The sequence below is a fragment of the Cinclus cinclus genome, chromosome 6 (genome assembly GCF_963662255.1).
Source record: "Cinclus cinclus chromosome 6, bCinCin1.1, whole genome shotgun sequence".
Taxonomy (NCBI): Eukaryota; Metazoa; Chordata; class Aves; order Passeriformes; family Cinclidae; genus Cinclus; species Cinclus cinclus.
This window is the reverse complement of record NC_085051.1, coordinates 26761766-26784703: the sequence shown is the minus strand read 5'-3', so window position 1 is coordinate 26784703 and position 22938 is coordinate 26761766. Positions and strand designations below refer to the sequence as shown.

The window sequence follows — 22938 nt, the reverse complement described above, 5'->3', positions numbered from 1 at the left end:
ACTCAAAGGTGGGAAGCGCAGTAACTTCCTCATGTGCTGGAAAAATGCACCTTGTACTGAAAGTAACTGTGTTAAAGTAGCAGGCACTGACTGCAGTAGGGTGGATGCTTGAGTACACACTTCTCACTTGACAAATTCAAAGTGCAAGAGCTTCTTGAACAACGTGGGCTTTTTTGAGCTAATGAAAGCATAACATAGCAGCTTTTATTGCTTAGATATAGCTAAAGTGATTCTGTACTGTTGTGCTGAAGAATTAAATGAAGTTATTTGGATATTTGAGGTGGTTGTGGTTTTGTATAAATTTAGGAATATGTGAACCAGCTAGGGACTGTGTTGAATCAATGTAAAGCCTGACAGCATTCCTTCTTGTTGGAATAAGGGCCACAGAAGTCCCATGAGGTCATTGAATGGGAATAGTCTGTATTTGCTACAGTGAGACAGCTGGTCACATTATGAGACTATGATCAGGCTATAGTTTGAGCTCCTAATGCATTTGGGTGGAAGTGTAGAAGGGCTGATGGAAAAAACCATTATGGAAAAATGTTGGAGCTACTCTTACTTGCAGGATTCAAATTCTAGAAACAAGCTGATTACTGAGTACTAACTTATCCATGACAGTGTCACTGTGTAGAACGATTTGGTTTCTTGGTTTCAAAGCACCTGATTCTGCAGTGCAGTAAAACTGTGTCCTGAGGTATGGTGGTGTCCACTGATGCTGCATAGTGTAGTGGCAATCTGAAACAACTTACACTGGCTGCAGTCAGCAAATACATGAAAGAATCTATCCAGGGTGTAGGATGTCTAGTGAATATTGCAACTGCTTTGACTTCCCTCTTCAAGGGGAAGGGAACAAGCAGCCAGATAAGATAAATGATTTATCTACACAGTCAGGACTTCTGCATTTGGTACTTATCAGTAGAAAGTGGCTTTGCAGCTCTGCTCAAGAGCCTGTAAAAGGTCTCAAGCCATACAGAGATACTGCTTCCAGCCTAAGCTTACTTAAAGAAAGAAGTTGATCTCTGAAGCTGCTTGGAAACAGGAGTTAGGTAATACACTCTAAGATTCTGCCTATTGTAAAGCAGGGTCTCTTCCTCTGCTCTTTATAGAGCAGCACACCTTTCTTCTCTTCTATGGATGTTTTCCATTGCTATTTCCAGGAGGAGAGGTTCCCAGCTAAACTTGCTGCATTTCTTATAAGCGATGCTGGCTAAAACAAATGATCCTTTTCTCTCACTGTATCCCATATAGTCCAAGAGTAGCAGCCAGGCTCCTGAAGTGGTGGCTGCCTCAGGAGGCAATATTTTCCATGACCCTTTCCAGCACTTGTGTGTCCCTGTGAGCTGTCAGGGGCTCTTCAGCAGTGCTGCAGCACTAAGCAGAGAGCAGGTGAGCCAGCCGAGCAATCACCAGGGGCTGCCGCTTGGCCATGGAACTCAGGAGCCTGGCAGGGATGGCCGGGGCACCAAGGTCCACCTGCAGGGATTAGAGGAAAGGCTGCATGTTGGGGTTTGAACCTGTTTTAAGCAGAACACTTCTCCAGTCTGGAATAGCTCTGATGTAACGAGTATGTGCTAGGCATAGAGGCAGTTAACAGCCAAATGCCATCATTACTGTGTGGTTTGTATCTTTTACTTCCCAATGCTCCACAGACTTCCAAAACTTTGCTATTTGATGTTGCTTCTAGCAGGTATGACCCACATTGCTTTTGAGTTTGGATTCAAGTTTGCTAGTTTGAGAAACACAGTGTTACTGAAAATGTATATGCATACACTAAAGGGCAATATAAAATGCATATAAAACTTTTAAATGCATATATGCATTTCACCTATGCATTGTAAAATGCATGTGCTAATTAATGTATTTTAAAATGTATCCTGAAGTTTTAAATAGATGAGTTTACTAATGGCATTTATGTCCACATAACCATTTAAATAAATTTTACACATTATGGCATGCTCTTCTGGACATTTTTAAATACTTAGTACCCCTGTCTCAAAGAGAGTCTACTTTTTAAATTACTCTAAAAAATGGATGATAAGATTATAATTTTCTTAACTGAAATCCTAATCTTGACTTTTCTTTTGTATCTATTAAGTGTGAAGGATTAATGACTTCGGTTAGAAAAAATGCACGAAGTATTTTCAGGGATTTTGAAAATAGTATAGCCCAAGGTGGACTTCCTTTGTCCGCAGCAAGGCAGAAATGCAAACAAGACTCCCCATATTGGCCCACTGCATGAGAGCACAAGATACACTAAAATTGCTAGTAAGCCTATACAGAAGAACTTGATATCCAAGGAAACAGCCTTGAACACTGTAAAGCTTGGGAACATGTGCTTAAACACAATCCTACTAAGAGTCTGTGCATTGAGAAGTGTGAAAGAGGTGACTCTGTGGTCACTTCATAAGGTTCATGGGGCACAGCATAAGGATTGTGTTTTTTGTTGCTTACCAGCTCTTAAGTGTTCTGCTGTGTAACAGCTTTTTGCATTCAAAGTTGAATAGACAGAAAGATACTTACCTGTGCCATGTAAATAACTCTGGTGATCTCTCTTCCATTCACTATGTCAGGTTCCAGTATCCAAGCACTTGGCAAAATCTCCCCTCTCACTGCTTCTTTACAAGGGTGAGGCATGGATGCATCGTAGACGGACTGAATAGCCAGGACAGACAAGTTCTCCTGCATGAGACAAGGTGTAAAGATGAACAATTTGAAAAATTTTATGCATATAGCAATATTTTCTTTGTTTGCCATGACGCATATGTCTCACGTTACTTACTTAAAAGAGTAGTAATTTTTCATGTTATCTATTAAATTTGTTTTTGTCAAGATCCTGTGTGTTTGCAATCAGAATCTACTGTGTGACACCCGTGTTACTGTCTGATGGACCTTGGTTGGCAGTTGTCATTCACAAGAGGGTTTTACACATAATTCACTTGTGTGATACTGGCATGGCCTTCCTTTCTGCTACACTGGAACTTCTGCAGTTATGAAGATTGACTTATTTCTCTCCTTTATCCTTGAACCAGAATATCAGAACAACTCCTCCACTGTGCTGCAGACAGAAGGTTCACTTTACCTCTTTGGCTTCTACAGTAATGCAACAGAAATCCCGGGGCTGCTTTAGGTAACATAGGGAGGCGTCAGTCACTAAATATACTGGGGAAAAAAAAAAGGGGGGGGAATTAGACTTTGACAACTTCTACTTGGCAAAATGTCCCCCACCCCTTACATGCAGATACATATTTTATTTTGGCTTGCTGCCTGCTCGCAGAGCTCTAGTTCATATGCTGTAATATATAATTTAAAATGCTTTTTTGAGCCTCCTCAGGTTTCTCTTTACTTTCAAACCACTGTCTTTAGCTGCATTTCTCAGCAAGATGTGCTTAATATCAGCCTTGAAAAGTCAAAGCTGAAGCTCCCATATTAAATAATGAAATTGTTTGTTCGCAACTTAAGAAATGGAACAAGAGACCTTTAACTTTCTTCCTGGCTGCCTACATCCAGATGTGATGGTGACTGCCATCTGCTACGTGTGAGGATACTCACCCAGGTGAATGTGGCTGGTTACCTTCTTGTGTATTCGAGCTGTATTGATAGAGCTGTCATAGAGGTGCCTTTTGCCAGGATCTCTCACCAGTCCCCACACATAGGGAAGAGGTCTTTCTATCACTCCTGCTCCCAGAAATCCATGCCTTGTTGCTGAAGGGAAGACTTTGTAGTACACCTGCACCTCTTTTTCTGTACACTGATATCTGTCAAAGGCAAACAAAAAGTAGTTGCCCACAAGAGGACCAGGTACAGAGAAAGGCTCCCCTTACACAGACATGCCATGAACTTACTTCCACCCAGCTGCTGCTTGGCACGTGTAGAGGTTCCTCAGGTTATGAGAGCATGCTGCCATTACCTTAGAAAACAATGACAAATTACACCAACTTCACTCAAACATTCCAGCTAACACCCCACACTTTCTTCAGCACCCCATGGCTGCAGCCTGGCTCACTTTTACCCATCCTTAAAAATTGTTCAGTGTGTCTGAACCTGACAAACAGGTAACTGTGATGTAGAACGAGACTTGTCCCACCCACTTTTGCTGCAACTTCCAGAAGGAATAAGTGAAAACTGTTTTCACTCACCTCAGTAGTAGCATTAGCCAAGATATGCTTGGATAAATCTTGGTATCCTTTTGTTGAAGAGGAGTTGACAGAAATAGTTAATCCATGAGTGAACCTACAGCTGGTGCCACTTGAAAGAAGAGGTGGCTGAATTCCGCTGGCTTCTGCAGGAAATAAAAAAGCCAGAGAAGGAATAAAAAAATTAAAATGTAATCCCACCACTATTCTTAAATTATAGGGACTTAAACTCTCCACTGGAGCCCCCAGTCCATCTGATCCTAATGAAGGAGTAATAACATCCCTTGCCTAGACAGTCTGTGTGTTGGTAATTACACTGCAGTTATACCTTGCAGTACTGAAGTTTAAATGGTTATTGCCACATGAAAGAAAACAAAATAAGGAAAAATAGCTTAACTCTTGAGGTTAAAATAAGAATTTGCTTGCACAATTCTATACTCACTGCAGATTTGGGCCCCACACTCCTTGCTTCCTTCCTCCATTCAAAATATTATCCTCATATTATCTCAAAAAGCTGTACTTTGATGTTACCACATCAAAAGACCAACTTCAGAGGAAGCAAATCACCATTTAATATTTAAAGAAATTCTAAGCAAGCTCTGGCTACTGGTTGGTGGTATTTTTCTGAAGTCATGTAAAGGTAGGGAATTTACATAAAAGACAAATCTCATTAGGCTTTGGGAGACAACTCAAAAGAAGCAAATGTATATTTTACTTACCAAATGTTGAATCCTTATGCAATTGCTCTAATGTATAAAGCTGACTATTTCTAACAGCTGAGCGACCTCGAGTGTCTCTTGAAACCAAAGTATTTCCAGAAGAAACCTGGTTTAAGAAAGTGCAGAAGTGGGATCATTCATTTGAAGTGGGAAAAATAAATTGTGTTACATAGGCAGTGGAATAATAGTAGCAAATCTGCCTTACAAGGTTGGAAGCTTCTCTTTATCATGAGGTAACCCCTTTGCCTTTCCCCTAATTATGAAATGATATTTAATGATGCTTTGACTTGGGAAATTTAGCAAAGCAAGTGTAAGAATGCATGGATGAATACTTCAAAAGTGACTTCAGGAAATTTCCATTTTCATACGTGGAAACTCAATGCATGCATCCTTGAGGGAGGCACACAGAATATCAGATGTTATCAGATTTATCACAAGGGAAGAAGGAATGGCCTGTTGTTTCTAAGAAATTGGACAGATCTCTGATCGTTACATGGGCAGTAGTAACTATCTGATTTTTAATCTATTAATTACAAACAAAAACAACCAAAAAGTGTCACTGTCCTTTGCAATCACATTACAAAAATCTCCCTCACCCCATGTCACCCATCTATGTACTGGTAATGCAAACTTGTCCTGCTTCATAGCTGTGACAGAATTCAAATAATCTCAAAAACCATCTCTGTTCCTACATTATGCCTCTGTGCTTGAAGCATCAGGAGACATCAGTCTCACACAGCAGTGGTTTCTCACCTGCCCTTCCTGGCTGCTGAAGTTACTTGCAGTGTATGTGGCAGTGTTACTGCTGTTGTAACCAGATGTTGGGCCAGAGGAGAGGCTCAGGCTGGAGTCTGTACATAAAGTGCTTGTACTTGCAAGAGTCTTCAGTCTTGCTTCTTCCTGCAACACAGTATTGCAAACAAAAAAAGCCCAAATAAACCACCCCAGCACTGAAAGTTGAAAGAGGAATCTAAAGAAACCCAGTTTCTCTCAAGAAGTGTTGACACAAACCTGCCATACAAAAAGCATTAAATAAGCAGGTTTGTAACTTGGCAGTCTGGGAAAATGCAGCTTTTGCTGCTTTCTTCACATATAAGAGTTCAGACTATCAAACTAATGCTAAGATGCTTTTAAAAGGAAGAAGTTTTATAAAAAGATGAATTTTCATTTGTTGCTCTTTGTCTACTCCTCAAGCCCCTGACTTAACTGGCTGATCAAATATAGCTGTTAAAGACTGGAGATTTTACTTTACCAATGCAACTACTCAGTGCTAGAAGACCAAATAAAAATTACATATGAAGAAAATCCTTAGAGCTTCAAGATTATGCATACTTTCAATATAATGCTCACCTTCTGTAACTGAGAAAATATTTGTTCCCGTATGCGCCTTTTTTCTTGCTCTGCTCTCTCCCTGAGTTTGTCCCTAGCTCTTGCAATTTCAGTTTTGGTTTCCTCTCGTGCCCTCTGATAGTCTCGGAGCAACAGTTCAATGTCTGAGGGGTGCTGAACACTTCTTCTTTTTGGTTCTTGAACTCTGTAAGAATGGACAAGTAAGGGGAAACACACATAATTACTTGAAACACCATGAGAAAATCATATTTCAATTTAGAACAGTAAAACCTGCCAGAAAAGCAATTAAAACCCACCACATCAGCATCCAGAAAGCTTCTCTTTCTCACTAAAGACTAAGTAGACATAAGCCTTGGAGAATGACTCAGATTGCAAGTCCAGTTTACTACTGAGATTACTACAGTGGTTTCTAAATCTGGTCTCCACATGATATTAGGTTATGGCTTTGGCATATCACAGACAAGATTATGGTGTTGGGAAAATAACTGTCTCCTCACCACAAAGGAAGCTAAAGTAATTTAGGGAATATGCTGGGGAACGAGAAACTGAAATTCTAAATAGTGAAATACTGCAGGGCTTTTGTGATATTTAAAATGAAACTGAACTCTGTGACTTTTATGTTAGTGAAGGAAGGTCCTGGTTCCTGTCAGGACAGGGTTAATTTTGCTGACAGTGGGCATGGCCAGGACACAGAGGTTATTCTGAACCACCTCACATCATTGCTGTGTTGGGGACAGGGACTCTTCTGGGGAGAAGGGTTCCTTCCAGCCAAGATGTGGCAGAGGGAGTCATCCCATATTTTCTATTGTCAGGGGGCTTTCAGTTTGAATAATTTCTTTTCTTACGCCTTTTGTTATTAATGCTGTTGCTGTTCTTTTTCTTATCTTACTGCTGTTTCCTGCAAATAGTTCTAATCTCAACCCATGATCTTTACTTTTTGTTCCTCCAGCTGGAGGGGAAGGAGAAGCATCCCTTAGCAGGAGTACTAAATTGGAGAATACCATTCCTAAATCACGACAAGGACTCAGAAGACAGATTGGTCTCTAATCAGTCCAGATTGAATAATTGGCTGTCCCCATCCATCATACACATATAATAAATTAGGCACTTGTTACAGACTGAAATAGAACTAGACCCAAGTCTTTAATGAATGTTTTCTAAAATCAGGCATGTGTTTTTCCTGGAAGCATTTTCTATCCCAAAGGTTAATGCACCCACACTGAGAAGAATCCTGCTCCCAAAGTCTGAGATGTCAGTAAGAACCATTGAAGTGCACCCATTGTGGACACTGTTAATGAACACCAGGCCTAAAGAGAGGTTTCTAATGCCCTACCTGGTGTTTTCCACCACATCTCTTCTCAGCTTTTGCAGATATTCCCGGCGTCTGCTGGGGAGATCCAGATCCCTCTGACTTGCATCCAGAGTCTGGGACAGACTCAAATGCTTTTGGGGACTCAGGCTTCGGCTTCTTTGGTACCTTTGTAGCCTTTTTGCTCTTTCCTTCCTCAGAGTTTCAATAGTTCTCATATGTCTGTTAGAGAAAAGTGGTAAGAGTGACAAAATGCACCCTGCAAAATTACATTTACTGATTTTTTTAAAGCACTTAAATATTAGACAGGTTTGTAATGTAAAATTTTTATAGGAATCTAATACCGTCTAATACCCTTTTGTCTACATGCTGAGAGATAATGTAGAAATTCTAAAATGCCACTGCTTTTCTGACAGCAGGAAATGTGCAAGAGGGTTGTGATTACTGCTGGTTATGGCTGAGAGGCAAATTGAGGATGGAGATTAATGTAGCTGCTTCACAATTTTTTGTTGCAACAGTTTTCCAAACTGAGTTCCACAATCACAAGAATCAAGTATCGTGATTTTTTAAAAATTAATTTTAATTTTTTTATTATGGGAGTATATTTATGGGGGGTTAAAATATTTTTGTTTATTCATACAGCAGCATTTATTCAGAAGGATGAATGGGATATTTCCATAAATAGGATGCATCAATTATTTTTACATTGCAATAAATCAATTAAATATGTTCCCACATCACTGGATACACATGATAACTCTCATGGCTGCTAGAAATTTTAAGGGTGGGTTAACACTAGATTTGAACTACACAAAATCACTTTCCCATTTTCTTGGAGTAACCCAAACATTTTGTCCTAAACGCATTTCTTAACAGTCTTTAAAATAAGCCTGATAGTGTATCTCTTCACATTTACTTCGCTCAGTGTGACTAAATGATTAAGTGCTCATTGCTAAATGTTATGTAAGCTGCATGAAGTGTATTAAAAATACTTAAAACAACACTACATTGTTGTAGTGTAACAACACTACAAGTTACAAGTAATTTACCTTTCATAAAGTTGCTGCTTCACTGGAATTGGCCCTGGCTCATCTGCAGTTCCTCTCTGGAGGACCCTCAGCAAGGCATCTGTTTCCCCGATGCCATAATTGAGCTTTGCTTCAGTCAGTTCCACTGTGAGGGGATGCTGATGCAGATCCAGGTGAATGCTAGACATGATCTGGGCACGCTCTCTCTGAAGTCTCTTAATCTCTCTGCTCCTGCTGTCACAGGACTGGTATTTCCCTTCCATTTCTGTTGATCCTGTGCTTCTAGGCTTCTTTTCTGCCTGACTTCTTAAGTCGGTCACGCTGCCACTCAAGCCGAGTAACAAGGGAGGAGGGCTGCTCTTAACACCGCACCAGTTGCTAAATTTATTGTGTATGGGTAAGTCACGGAGACTGTAGCTCCGAGGCCTGTATGGCTTTGCAAAAGTCGTGTTCTTGCTGACAGGAATTTCAGTGTCACATTCACTTCCAGTGATGGATCCTGTACTGTCATCTCGGAAGGAAGTCTGCACATCACTCACATCAGAGGGTGGGGGAGGGCAGCTGTTCTCATTCTTCCAGAAGAAATCATGAAATTGTAGAGAAGATGCTTCTACCAGAGGTTCTGAGGATGTGCCAGCATTTGTCTTACTTGAACAAGGAGCACTAATTTTTTTATTAAAAAATAATTCAGCATTTGGAGAAGGGTAGTTACGAATCAAAGCAGTATCCGAATTCCCAGTGTACTTTTCATGCCCGGTTCCACCTGAAGAACCTCTTCCACCCCTTGTAACATACATACAATGAAGAGAATGTGCAACTGAGCCCTGGTCTCTGACATCACCTGTTACAACTCCACTGTGGCCTGACACCTCCAACATGCTGCTGGAGTGATACAGCTGTTCTGCACAAATGGTAGTGTGGGTGTCAACCCTGAGCCTGTGCTGCTGTTCAAAGTTTTTTGAACCATCCTGTCCTAAAAGATCTTTGGCTGCTTTCTTATCTGAGAAAGTTCCAGATTTCTTTCTGATGCTCTTGTGTTCTCTAGAGGTACTTGATTCACTCTCTGTTTCTGTCTGTGAAAAACTGTCCACATGATGTTGCATGCTGAACTGCGGACCTGCCCTCATCTTTCTCTGTGTGTGAAGGGGACTTGAAGCAACACTGGAGTATCCAAGAGGTTCCTTAATAGGGCAGACAGACTTGTTAAAAGCAGTCTGGCTGCTGGGACTAGCGCTGAGAGTAAGAATAGGGGAAGAGGCCCTATCGACTAGCAGGATATTTTTGTACCAAAATTTTCTTTCCGCTGGAGTCTCTGTTTCGTTGACACTTCTTTTGTCCTGAGTGTAAGACGTTGGAGAATGAGAGGTGCTATTAGTAGGGCTGCTAACTAGAGTGCATGAAGAACCATCTTGCCCTGAACTTGGCAAAGATGATGTGAGAGGTGAAGCTCTGGTACTAGTAAAAGCAACATTCTGCTGTGCATTTAGTGATGTTTTTTGAAAATGTAAGGTGGGGGTGGAATTTTTGGGTAAACAAGGCAGATGCATAAAGGAGTCTTCCAAAATGCTGTCAAGACTGTCATGGAAGTCAGAATTGCCCAGACTTTTCATCCCTGTTTTTTCTTGTGTTCTTTCTTCAACAGAAGGTGATTCCTCTTTCCTTTTGGGAATCTCTCCTACTATATCTGCATCAATTTCTTTCCAATCAACATTTACTACCTGAGCTGTCCTCAATTCCTTCTCCATTTTTGCCTCCACTTGTTTTTCTTCATGTTTGCTTTGAGATTTTTCCAAAATCTCAGTCTGAGTGCCTACATCTGATGTAGTCTGAGTACAGCTATCTGATCTAATAGCCTTTAAAGCACCTTCAGTTTGTTTTTGGTTGATTTTGGCATTCTGCTCATTATCTATAATACTCTGTTGGGAAAGGTTTCCCAGCAGCTCAGAAGTGTTCTGAAGAAGCTGTGACAGATGCATGGACAGGTTGTGCATGCTAGTCCAAGCAGAAGGTTGATGAAATAAATCTCTGTTTGTTTCCTCCTTTTTTGCAGAAACATCTGTATAGCTTCTCTGATGTCTTCTCTGCCTTTTATACCTTCCTGTAGCTGCTGTTTGTGTTCCTTGCTCACATGTAGTCCCTGGTGGTTTTTTGGAAGGTTTTTCAGACTCTGAAGGGTATAGTAGTACAATTTCATCAACCTGCATTGAAGAATTACCAGGTTGTGCAGAAGGATTCGCAAGTTCAGCAGTGTTATTTTCTGAGTTGTTTTCCAATGTTTCACTGGATATGTTGCTGTACTGTTTGGTACTGTCACTCGAGCATGCTGATTGAAAGTCTTGTCTGACACTGTCCCATTCTTGAAGACCTTCAATGCTACTCAAAGTGCTTGACAAAACTTTTGCTGTTGCATATGAACTTAGATGAGAACGAAAAGGAGAATTTTGAGAGTTCAATCCATTGTCTACACTGGAACATCTCATAACTTTACGATTTTCCAGATTCAAAGGAATTTGATTGCAAGAGACATCACTTGCACTTCCAAAAACATACTGTTTCCAGCCAATCTTGCAGGCTCTATCTTGTTGCCATGGGTGAATGTACGGGTTGATATCACTTGATCTAAAATGCATCGCATCTTTATTATTTTGCAAAAATAAATCAGTTTCTGTCTGGTATCCAGCTTCTTCTCCTTTCCCTTCACTACACTGAGCTACAGAACCGCTCTTTGAATGGACATTTGCTTCTGCACACATGGAACTGTGAACTGTGGGCAGTAAGGATGGTGGAGATTGACTAGTACAGTCTTTCAAAGACTGGCTACTTTGACCTCTTGTTGCAAAATTCTGTAAGTTTTTGGGACCACAGTTTGCAAGCTTCTTAGTTTGTGCCATTTTTTGCTGAAATCTGTATTTAGATTTAACTTGTAGAAATTTTGATTCCTGCTTTGAAAATCTTTCAATTCCATAAAAATCATCTTCAGTTGGTGACGGAGGCTCTACACTCATATTCAAATCTTGTAGTGATTTAGATGCAGCATGTAACACAGAATCTGCCTTAGATGAAGCTTCCAAAGTATATTCTGTATCAGAGAAAACAACAATAGCTGGAGCTGATACTCTGTGACTTTGTAAATAAGGTCTCCGTTCACTTTGTTTACAGCCCTTTGTACTCTGTGCCGTAGAATATGATCTTTTGCTCCTGAATTGCACCAATTTGGATTCTTGAGGAGTTAAATCTTGGTTTTCTGGCAAAAAGTGTATGGAGCTTGTTTCATTATTTTTTACAGAAAAATCGAGTCTTTCTGATTTCAGAGTATTATTACTCATTATAGTGTCCCCCATTGTTGAACAAATGTCTTCCTCAGCAGCAGCAGCAGGGCTATCAATGCTGGAACATATATTATTTTTGCAAAGTAAAATCTCTTTTCTACCATCTGTATTTTTTCTATCTGGCACCTGTTCTATCTGTTCACCTGCAGGAACATACTGACAGTTATCTTGCAGATCTGCAGAGTTTCTTTCAAAACCCAGGGCAGTGTGATAAGGTAGTCTGGGATCAGGGCTTCTGTATGTGGGAAATGCTGGACTAAATGAATTGCAGGTGTATTCAGGATCCACTTGAACATCTCTTGGATACAGATTTTTCAACACTGTAACTTCTGAGCCTGTTAATTCATTTGGAGAATTTGAGGATACATTAGTTTGCTTTTCAGCAGGTTCTCTACTTAATGTTTTTCTCTGCTCTGCCTTTACTGCAAAATGTTCAGCCTCAATATTTGAATGCAGCTCTTCCTTACTTCTGTTAAGTGTATTTCTCATTTGTCCCTCTTTCATAGGAATTGCCCTTCTAGTATCCCAAACAGCTAATGATGGTAGTAAAAGAGAGTTATCATTTGGTATTTTCTCTATGTGTTTGTTGCAAGCTTCTTGTGGTGGAACTTTATCCCAATGATGTTGATCAATTTTTGTATCACTGTCAGGTATTTTACTTCCATATGCAGGTCCCCCATCTAAAGCAGAATTTTCATATGAAGTAAAATCTATGTCTGACACTGGAAAATACCTGTTTTCTTTTGCAAGAGAAAGTAAAATACTTCCTGAAGCACATGCTGGCTCATCAAATACCACAGCTTTATCAGACTGAGTGTCTTGTATTTGCAAAACAGCAAATGGAGACTGTTTCAACATACTTGAATGTGAAGTATCACATGTGGTAGTTTCACCATGGCTTATATTTGCAGTTAAAGGAAACTCTGAAAATGATGTCAAGGCTGGGTAATTGACTCTTGCAAATGACTGGGAAAAATCTCCTGCTTTTACAGAGCACACATCTGCAGAGTTGCAGGACACTTCCTCAGTCAAACAACTGTCCTGAAGTGAGTCCTCAAGCTGACTAAATACTAGAGATTTTGAGTCCCCAAGTAAAGATGTGTTAAAAGCACCGAAGTTCTTGGAGCTTTGAAATGTTGTCCCAGGTGGAGTGTCTTCTGCAGAGTGTGATGGAAGAGCCTTTGATTCATTATGGACAGTCTGTCCTTGGCTCTGGAAAGTGAGCAGACCTGATTCTGGCACAGTCACACTATTAGTGTTACTGCAGCGTTCTGAGAACTGATTAATTTTATCTTCTTTTACATCACCACAATTCTGGAAATAACCTTGAACATATTTCTCCTTTTGCTCTGTTCCTACAACTTTTTCAGGGAGTTTATTACTCTGATCATATGTGGCCTGTGCAACTGCACAATTATCTTCCTTTCCATCTCCTTTTTGAGAAACACGAGGAAAAGTTACAGATATGCTCAAATCAGCTGATTCATTTTCAAAGTATTTTGTTTCTTCAGAAAGAACAGTATCATTTTTACCTTTGTCTCCATTGCTGACAATTAAACTATTTGCAGATGATGCTCGACAATTCAGAAGACCAGGAGAACATCCAGAAGTGCCTAAGTTCCTGTTATAATTTAGAAAGTCTTTAGTATAATGTGGATTTTCCTTTGGAGACTTGTTCAGGCCTTCTGAAAGTGCTGAAGCTTTCTCAGAAACAGTGTTGCCTAATTGGTCTACACAGCACTCTTCAGAAGCCTCATATTCCTGGTTTTCTGTGGGCTCATGCTGATATCCAGCTACACCAGGAAACTCAGTGTTTTCACATTTACTGTTTGCTGGAGGATAGCTTGCACTTAAAAATGTCTTCTCATCATGCAGTGATGAACCTCCCAACTGAGGTACTTTCTGAGTTGTATTAATATTCTGAAATATTTTTTGGGTAGAGCTTTCTAATAAAGAATGGGTTTTTCCCACCCCTATGTCTTCCATCACTTCTTTCTCTGAGGAAGACAGCAGATTTAAAGTATCCAACACTAGTGAATCAGGCACAATGGTACCCTTTACCTCTTGGGCTGTATCTTCTATGGAATTAAGACAGTCTTTTAATAATTTATTAACCATTAAATCCATACTGTGTTCTTCAGAAGCATTATTAATATCCTGTATTTTATCTTCAGAAGAATCCAATTTTTCCAAGAAAAATGAGCTTCCTTCAGCCCTTTGATGAAGTACAACAGTTCCAGACTCAAGACTACCTGCACTGTAGAGAGTGAGAGAGCTTTTCTCATTTGCAGGCTGCACAGATATGGCATAATCGGGTCCATTTTTAAATGCAGAGGATTCTTCCTCCTGCCTCTGCTGCATGGTTCCAGTTTGCAGAACAGCTACACTCTTACTTCGTGTTTTACCTGGAAGACGTTCATCTTCTCCTGTTTTGTTGGCTGTAACAGATGTACCATCACCAATCTCACTCTCCATTAATGTTTTGTAGTAAGCCAGAACAGCTCCAGTTCCAAGATTGCTGTTGGATGGTTTTGTAGATCCTTTCAGTGCAGTGGGAACATCTTGAACAAGATGGGAATCATCACTTCCTCCAAGGTATAAAGGCTGATTGACAGACTGGCATGGGGAGTCTTGAAGTTTTCGGTTTTTTTCTGTACACATCTGTGATGCTGGTAGATTTTGTTGCTTGCTAATGTCTTCATTGTTTCCAGAAAAGCTGGTAGATATCCACTGGCTTTCTCTTAATATTTCATTTAAACTGCTGTCATCATGGGTCATTTGGTAGCTGCCTTTGTTTTCAGGGAAGAGTTCATCCAGGTTTTGCAAAATGATCTGTTCTACCTCCTCTGTGTTTTCTACAAATATCTTCTTTTGTTTGTCTGCTTTGGCCATTTCTAGTAGCTTCATCAATTGCACTTTCTCTTCCTCAGCTCTGGAGCCTACTTGATCCAATTCACAAATATCAGAACTTTTTCTAATTATACCTACATTCAAGTTTTCTGAAGTGCCATGCTCAGGGGCTTGCACAGAGCAACTCACATATGTATGTCTGTCGAGACTTGTAAAGTTTTGTTCAGTTCTGTATTGGTCAATACCAGCACCATCATCAACTGAATATTCACATGCATCAATGACATTTCCTATCTCTGTAGCAGAGTCCACTGAATCACCATCCTCACTCATTTCAGTAGGGTCATGGTATCTTGAATCATCTTCTAACAGTATATTTGGTTCTACTTCAGAAGCCATCAGGTACCTTTCAGGGATATTAAGTTGATCTAAAATTTCTTCTTTGTCACCTCTGTCACCATACAGTTGATGCGGAGCTGGAGACTGTTCATTAAAATAATCATTTTCATCTGTGCATGTGTCGTCTTGCTTCATACTAACCAGCTCCTCAGTGTTTGTCATGGTAATTTGTTCTTCACTCCCAGTCACTTCACACTCATTAACCTTGTCTTCCTGGGGCAAACAGTTTGGTACACAATGCTTAATTAAATTGTTAGAATTTATTTGTCCTTCATTTTCAAGTTTTGTTGAAATATTTCCTTGCCTTCTTGGGATTAGTACTGTTTCAGCTACACTCTCTGTTGTTCCGTTCATCCGTAAAATTCCTTTGTCAGTATCAAGGAATCCCAAAGTATTCTGAATAATATCTTTTGTGTGGGAACACACAGGTGAAGCAGTGGTTTTGGGAGCAACAGAAAGCTCTGTTGAATAAATACCTATTTCTATTTTCTCACTTTTTTCTTTTTGGCAAAAGCTGCTTGTTTCAAGTTGGCTGCCAGAATGCACAAGAGCTTTTGATTCCTGAGTATGTTCTGCCCTTGTGCCAGCTTCCTGCAGTTCATCTTTGTCCACCTCTTCATGTGTCAGGCACAGATTTGTATTAAACTCACAGAGAACTTCACAAGTTGTGATATCAGGAGGTTTCTTTGGATTCTGAGTTAGCCTGATGTCTTTAAAATAATTTCTACTTCTGTCTTCAGTTACACTTTGGACTCGGGCTACTGGTCTGTCAGGTAAACTTTCAGTGTGTCTGGATTTAATGCACTTTTCCAATCCACTTTTTTCTAAGTTGCTTGGATTATTGATTGATTTTGTTATTTCCTCATCTCTGGCTGTCCCTGTATTCTGATAAGGAGCCATGGTTTCTTCTGTACCCATTTCTTTGTTTCTGAAAAATGTGGATTCTTTATTTCTATATGAACTCTCCTCTTGAGAAATGGCAGCTGATGCATTTTTGTTGCATTCAAATACCCTTCCCAACTCATGTTCAACACGAAAGATGTCCTCTGGGCAATCACTTTCAAAAAATGCTTCTTTCTCTTCTCTAGATTCAAGTAAATATTCATTCTGTATTTCTGTTTCCAAGAGTACAGGAGCATCAAATTCTGCAGAAATATCAGTTGTCTTATGTTTAGTGTTTTTCTGCCCTGTTGATTTTGAAGAGCATGTTGGGCAAAGGCAGCCAGAATGTGCATCAGAACAACTTTCTGTGACACTGACTTCCACAGCAAGATTAGATGTAGTATCACAATCTCCTTTCACTCTTGTGACATGCTCCAATAGTTTATCATAATTTTCAGTCTCAGATGCACTTTGAAAAAGATTAGCTTTTGTTGAAACTTCGTAAAATAGGCTTGAATTAGATTCTGGGAGAAAATCATTTGTATTCTCACAAATAGAAGCAGGAAAGGACTTGGTATTTTTCTCATTTACATTCAGCAGAAAATCACTTACTTCATTTACCACTAGGTTTTTGTATTTGGATGAAAATTCTTTCTGAACTACAGCCTGAAAATTCAATACATTGTGTTCTTTGCCTTCACTGCTTTCTTCTCTTACGTTATCAGTGCATAACATATAATTTTCTGAAATTTGGTGGGATAAGTAACTTGCCTGATTGTCTGCTAGAGCACACCCAGGGGAATAATCCTTTGAACCAGGTTTGTGTTTGAATTCATAATGATTTAGTGAAGACAAGCCTTCATCCTTTGATACGCATTCTTCATGATCGCTGAATGAAGACACCTCTGGCACAATGTCTGCCAAGCTATCTATGCTTATTTCCATACAGATTCTCTCTTTTTGAGACATCTCCATTGGTGTTGCAGACTGGTCATAACTTGCACTGGTAGCAACAACTAAAGGGTGACATTGATATGTTGTCTTCTGTGAGGAAAAATCTGTTTCTGCTGTTACTTCTGCAGGTGTTTGTTCACGATCTGTTTCTTGCATTGTTTCCAGATGACTCTCACCAGCCTTGGGGTGTTCTTCTGTATCAGCTGATTCTGCTCCTTGTCCAGCCAGAGTCTGAAGCTTGTAACTGCTCACTAGAGAGCAGTTCTTGTTTGTTAAGTCACTGAGAAAGAAACCTTCATCACAACACGTTGGTATTTTCTGTTCTGGAAAAAGCTGCCCGCAGTTTCCAAATTGGATGTGTTGTACTGCAGATGTTTGTGTTGAGGTCATATTATGAGCAAGTCCCATAGAACACTCAGCAGTAGGTGCACTGACAGATGCACCTGTCACACTTGATTTTGTCATCAAGTTTTTGTAGTCATTGTCAAGCTCATCTTTTGAAAAAGTTTGTAGTAAGTCATCTTCTAAATCTGCATCGACACAGCCATTCCTCTGTTCCACAATATGCACAGGCAACACAGAGATAAAAGGTAGTTTATTCAGAGTGTTATCTTTTGGCAACTCTGGATGAGTTGTGGCGAGAGACTTCTCCTCTTCCTTAGATACCAGTGACAAGCAGTCTGCAGTGGAGGTGCTTTCCAAACAGCTCAGTGTTTCTGTACATTCAGTAGCAGACCTGTAAGTAGACAATTCACCCAGTTGTTCTTGTTCAGGATGCTTTGACCTTGAGTGTTCATAATAATCACGCTCTGCTGAAGTAGGAACAAAAGAGTAACTTGGTCCTACTGAGCTAACAAATGAGGACATTACATTTTGAAATTCTAAGGAAGAATTTTCATTAGAGTTTGTCCATCCCTTAAAAGTCTTACTTAATGATCCGCTCTCAGAAGCCCTGCTTGCAGTTTTAGTTGTTGTTTCAGGTAAAGGTACTTCCAATGTGTCAGAGGAGAAAACTGAGTTTATTTGGTTTACATGATGAGGACTGTGAGCAATGCTGTGAATCTGCTTAGAGCCAGAAACAAAGGAAACCTCAGCAGCTGACTGCTTCAGATCATCTTTCTTTAGCCAAAGTTCTGGTTTGCTCAAAGAGCACAGATCAGCATCTTGAAATTCCAAGTTTTCATGGGAAGAAGATGCTGTTATTCTGGAGTTGCTGATGTCAACCTTTGAGTCACAGGAAGACCAGGCATCATTAGCAATCAAAGGAATTCCACTTGTATAGTAGAGTCTTCTTTCAAGTGACCTTTCTTGTTCTACAAAAGAGACTTTTGTCCCCTTCAGCAACTGCTCGCAAGCATTACTGGAAGCAGTCTGTGTCTTGGTGTTCAAATAAAAGGAACTGCTCAACTTCAGATCATAATTGGTCCCTTCTGTATCTCTGTCGCAGGTCTTGGATTCATGGTCTTCCTCAGTCTGTGTAGCTAGCAATTTAGGAGTTTGTAACTTCCAGAAAATCTCTGCTGGCACTTCATCGGATGAGTCAGATTTGGATTCTTCTACCAGATCTTCTGCTGGCATCTCTTCTCCATCAGCTAAGCTATCCAGAGAAAAGCTTCTTTCAGCCTTTCCCAGTCTCCTGTGAGATGCATATAATGTCACTGAAGATGAAATACGGTTCTCAGTTCTGCTTTTGTAAAGCTTAGCTGGCTCATGATGGGCCTTTAACTTGTGAAATTGGCTTGTATTTTGCTTTTTGGCTTTACTTTCCTTTTCTATCAGAGAGTCTTGTGACATTTGACTGTCATCACTCTCAGAATCTTCTGGGTTGGCAAGACATTTATTTCTGTCAAAATCTTCCAGTTTCAGTTTCTCCGGGAAAGCTTTTACATAAGCACAGGAGAGCGAATCTACAGAATAGGAACTGTCAGTATCAGAAATCTCATTTTCATCATCCTCTTGCCAGTTCCCCAGCACATCTGTGGCTGTCTTAGACACCCCAGCACTTAGTATCTCAGCACTGTGCCACTTTCTTTCAACATAAGAGAGTGGTGTCTGTGAGTTCATCTTAGTGAGATTTCCTACTGATGTCGCTGTTATCAGAAATTCTTTCTGTTCAACTGATGATTTTTCATGACTTGGCAAGACTAAGTTTTCCTCTGTCTTCCAGTTCTTGACTGTTTGGTTTAGATGCAGTGATGGTGGGTTTCCATACACTGTTTTTTTCATTTGTTTAGGAAAGTTTTCTGGAGAAGACCTGTGGCCTTTTCCATTGATATCCATTCTAATCTTTTTATTGGATACCTGAGCTCTATTTTGTGCTACATTGCTACTGGCAGGCTGACTTAAATCTCCTAGCACCTTTGATTTTGTCATTCTTCTCCCTGCAATAAAGGTTTTAGGCTCATCTTTCTCCTTAAAAAGATCAGGAGAGGAACCTTTAGAGGTCTGGTTTTGAGATCCAGCTTGCCCTGGGCTGTCATCCAACTTTTCAATTTTTTTGCAATTTTTATTGATATAAGCCATGATAGCTGAATCATTAGAGTCTTTCTCTGCTCCTTTTTTATTTTCAATTGAAGATGTTTTTTGTTTTTCAGTTAGCTGCCTCTGGATTGAGAAGGAGGATTGAAAAGGCTTTTCATCATTAAGGTCATCACTTCCAGAAATGTCTTTACCACTTCTGTAAAGGTATTCTACATGTGACAATGTCCCTGTTGTACCTTTACAATGTTGATCAGTATTTGGTGAGGTAGATAACTTTGAGGCAGAATCCCTCTTCGAAAAACAGCTGTGGAAATAAAGAAGAAATAAAATCCAATCCTTGCTTGAATAACGTAGTAACATTTCCACCACAGTAACATCTTGCAAATAAGAATAACAATTTATGAAGCAACAATCTTAATGTCTCTCCAAATCCAATTCTAGCAGGAAATAAAAAAAAAATAAATTCTGTGACTAATTATAAAATCCCCTTGCTACCTGGAAAGATGCTCTGCAAACTAAGAAATAGCTCAATGCTACGAGACATAGCTTCATATTGAATCTCTTTAGACTCAAGTAGCTGTAAATGTTAATTAGAAATAAAAGATAGCTCTAAGTCACTGAAATCCACTTAGTAGAGTTAGCTATTTCTTGCTGTGGAAATAGCTAAAGACCATGCTGTGATAGACACTGTAGCATCCCAACCTTTTAGCACTGCATAGAGATATTTATTTAGCTTGAGAAAGGCTTGAGAAAGGCTTTTATACTGACCAGTATAAAAGTCCTATCCATAATCACCCCAAAGATACCGGTATTCTGAAGAGTATGATGATAATCAGAATAAAATTCTGCAGAAATTAGTATTTATCAGCAGTCTGAACAAGGCAACAACTAAAGTTAAGCCACTTCTAAAAAGCCTTCTCAAAGAGGTAAAAAGTGCAGAAAGGCTTGAGAGAGGTAAAAAAGTGAGAAAGACTATGTCAAACAGATAAGTAGGGAACGTACTGTACAAACCCAGAGGAAAGGACAAACAGCTCCAGCTTGATGTACAATATAGTGGGTTCACCGATACTGCAAATCTGGGGATTTTTTCTAATACATTGAAAGGCATTCAGGATTATAGGTGGCCACTGAAAATACCTTGAATTTACATTACTTTTGAAAGTGCAGAGGATGTGGCAGATGTTAACTTACCTGGGTCCTTGGGGCAGGTACAAGTTACAGAACAAATGTCTGTGCTGCAAGGAGCTCAAACCCAACGATTTCTGTCTCTTTTGCAAGTGGTGATCCAAAGAGGACTGTACAGAAATATTGTCACTTAGGACTTGGGGTTCTTTCATACACTCTTCACTGAGCCAGCACCTAGCTTCCAGCTGCTCTAGGTTTTGCTTGGCTTCCAGTAGCTTCTGCTTCTTGACTATCCTTTCGAGCCGGAACTTGACCTTTTTCCTTCTTATGTTTCTTTCAGCCTTTTTTAAGGAGTACCTTTGCAGGAGCTCCAGCTGCACCAGTCTCTTCTTGTTCTGCTGTAGCAGAGAAAGGCAGGTTTCCAGCCCAGTAGTGCTCTGCACCTCAGCCTCTGCACACAGTGTAGACTCTGTTTGCACTGCAAACTCCCTCTGCTGCTGCTGAAGAGCAGACAGACGTTTATTCTCATTTATAAGCCACTGCTGATCTGTAAATAAAACAGTGATAGAAAGAAAGTAAAAATCATAGGAAAAACATTAGTTTTTACTATCTTGTTTCTTAATCTAATCAGCCTTTAGAGGTAATTTGAAAACAGAATTTCTATGCATGTAGAGACTCAACAAACTATTTAAAGAAAAGTGCACTGCTGCTCTACTTCATTGATAACTAAAAGCTTCTTCATTGGGTTAAGGACTCGGGTAGCAATAGCAGAATATAAGCAGGGGTTTGGCCAATGCAGCTAAAGAGACTGGTGGTTAAGACCTTTTCTGTAAGAAAAAATGTAGAACAAATGTCAATTTCTCAAAGATTACACTCAAATATCACCTCAATTTTGGTAAAATACAGTGGAAGTATGAAAAGACCTGAGTTCAACTCTGCGTACTTTTCAGGGTATATATTCACAGTAGAGAAGCATGACTTCATTAGCTCTTTTTCTGTGAAATATGCTACTACTTCTGCTTTAATTATTCTGAAGTCATATGCTAAACTTTGTATGGGAAAGAATGTATGTGCACTGGGAGTGGATTGAACAAGGGAACTAGAGGAAAAAGTTGCACAAATGTTTGTAAACCAAACATTTCTTTGTGCCTTTTGCTCCTATCCTTTCCTCTTTAACTTGGCTAAATGAAAACAAACCCACCTGCAAAATATTTTTTTTTTCCACTTACCTTGGCATGCTGGAAATGGAAAATGAGGGAGCCCAGAGTCATACGAATAGACTTTGTTTAGCACAGGAAAGGGCAATTTTTGTGCTCACTGTTGGTGGCAAGTTCAGCAAGCCTGGAGGCTGGACCTCGCTAAGCCCCACTGAAGATGGGTCTCATTTGCAGGGCAGCTGACAGCCACCAGTCCTGTGGATGGGAATGCAGCCTTCCAGGTGAGTTACAGACAAGGCCACAAGGATGCCATCACATGGGTACCTGCCAGAGAGCTCTGATAGCCTTTCTAAATGCATCAGATGAAAACTTTTCCAGCAAAGCAATCCCTGTGTGGCACCTGGCTGAGGTAGAGCAACAACCACAAATTTGCTGTCTCTGGCAACTGTGGCTGCCCCAGGGAGCACTTGCCAAAACAGCCTGATGGGAACTCCTGTATCTTAGCATGTAATCATAAAATTACAGAATCTTTAAATGGCTTGGGTTGGAAGGGACTTTAAAGATCAACTAGCTAAACATGCATGAAGTAAAACAAATACTCTCATGGCAAAGATGCAGGTGAAGCCAACACAACCCTTAGCTATTATGACAAACAATTCAAAAAAACAAGCTCATACCACCAGTCAAAATATATTTTTCACAGAATTACCACTCTACTCCACAAAAAGAATTAGATTCTCTTCCTCTGTTGACCCCTACAGATCATAAATGCCAAATATATTCATGTACCAAGTGATTCAACTGTCTTGATAACAAAATATGCTGCCTCTGCTTACACACTTAGTCTGCTCTAAATATTCAGACCTGATCTTTGCAGTCAGTGAGGATGTAGTAGACAACACAAACAGGCTGATTTATTCTAAACCCTGGATGCAAGACTGCTTTTATTCCATGCAAGGGATGGATGTGCTTAGAGGTTTTTCAGAGCACACCAGCTTCAATCTGAGCTATGATGAACTGTAACAAAAGAAGGGATTATTGAGATCACCGTGACCAGGTTGTATCTGATGGCTTGAACATGTTCTCTTAATGAAGCAGAATTTTTATGCTGCTATAAAAATATACACATTCAGTTATCAAAGCAAATAAAAACCCCCCTTCCATTGCTGAACAAGCAATGTAAAAATCTCAGGCTAGGTTCCTTTACAAGTGGAGCATTTCT

General features: G+C 39.9%; 1 protein-coding gene across 1 annotated transcript in view; it reads right to left on the bottom strand.

Annotated features, from left to right (window-relative positions):
• Positions 1 to 1371: 1371 nt before the first annotated feature.
• The window catches only part of STARD9 (StAR related lipid transfer domain containing 9), an 80921-nt gene continuing 59354 nt past the window's right edge, over positions 1372 to 22938 (bottom strand). The window contains exons 22-33 of the mRNA XM_062495368.1: positions 20626 to 21106; positions 8561 to 19738; positions 7536 to 7733; positions 6203 to 6386; positions 5606 to 5752; positions 4853 to 4958; positions 4137 to 4279; positions 3843 to 3907; positions 3550 to 3755; positions 3080 to 3159; positions 2521 to 2679; positions 1372 to 1473 (exon numbers count right to left, since the gene is read on the bottom strand). Coding sequence (XP_062351352.1) covers positions 1372 to 1473; positions 2521 to 2679; positions 3080 to 3159; positions 3550 to 3755; positions 3843 to 3907; positions 4137 to 4279; positions 4853 to 4958; positions 5606 to 5752; positions 6203 to 6386; positions 7536 to 7733; positions 8561 to 19738; positions 20626 to 21106 — 13049 coding nt within the window. The remainder of the gene's footprint in view (positions 1474 to 2520; positions 2680 to 3079; positions 3160 to 3549; positions 3756 to 3842; positions 3908 to 4136; positions 4280 to 4852; positions 4959 to 5605; positions 5753 to 6202; positions 6387 to 7535; positions 7734 to 8560; positions 19739 to 20625; positions 21107 to 22938) is intronic.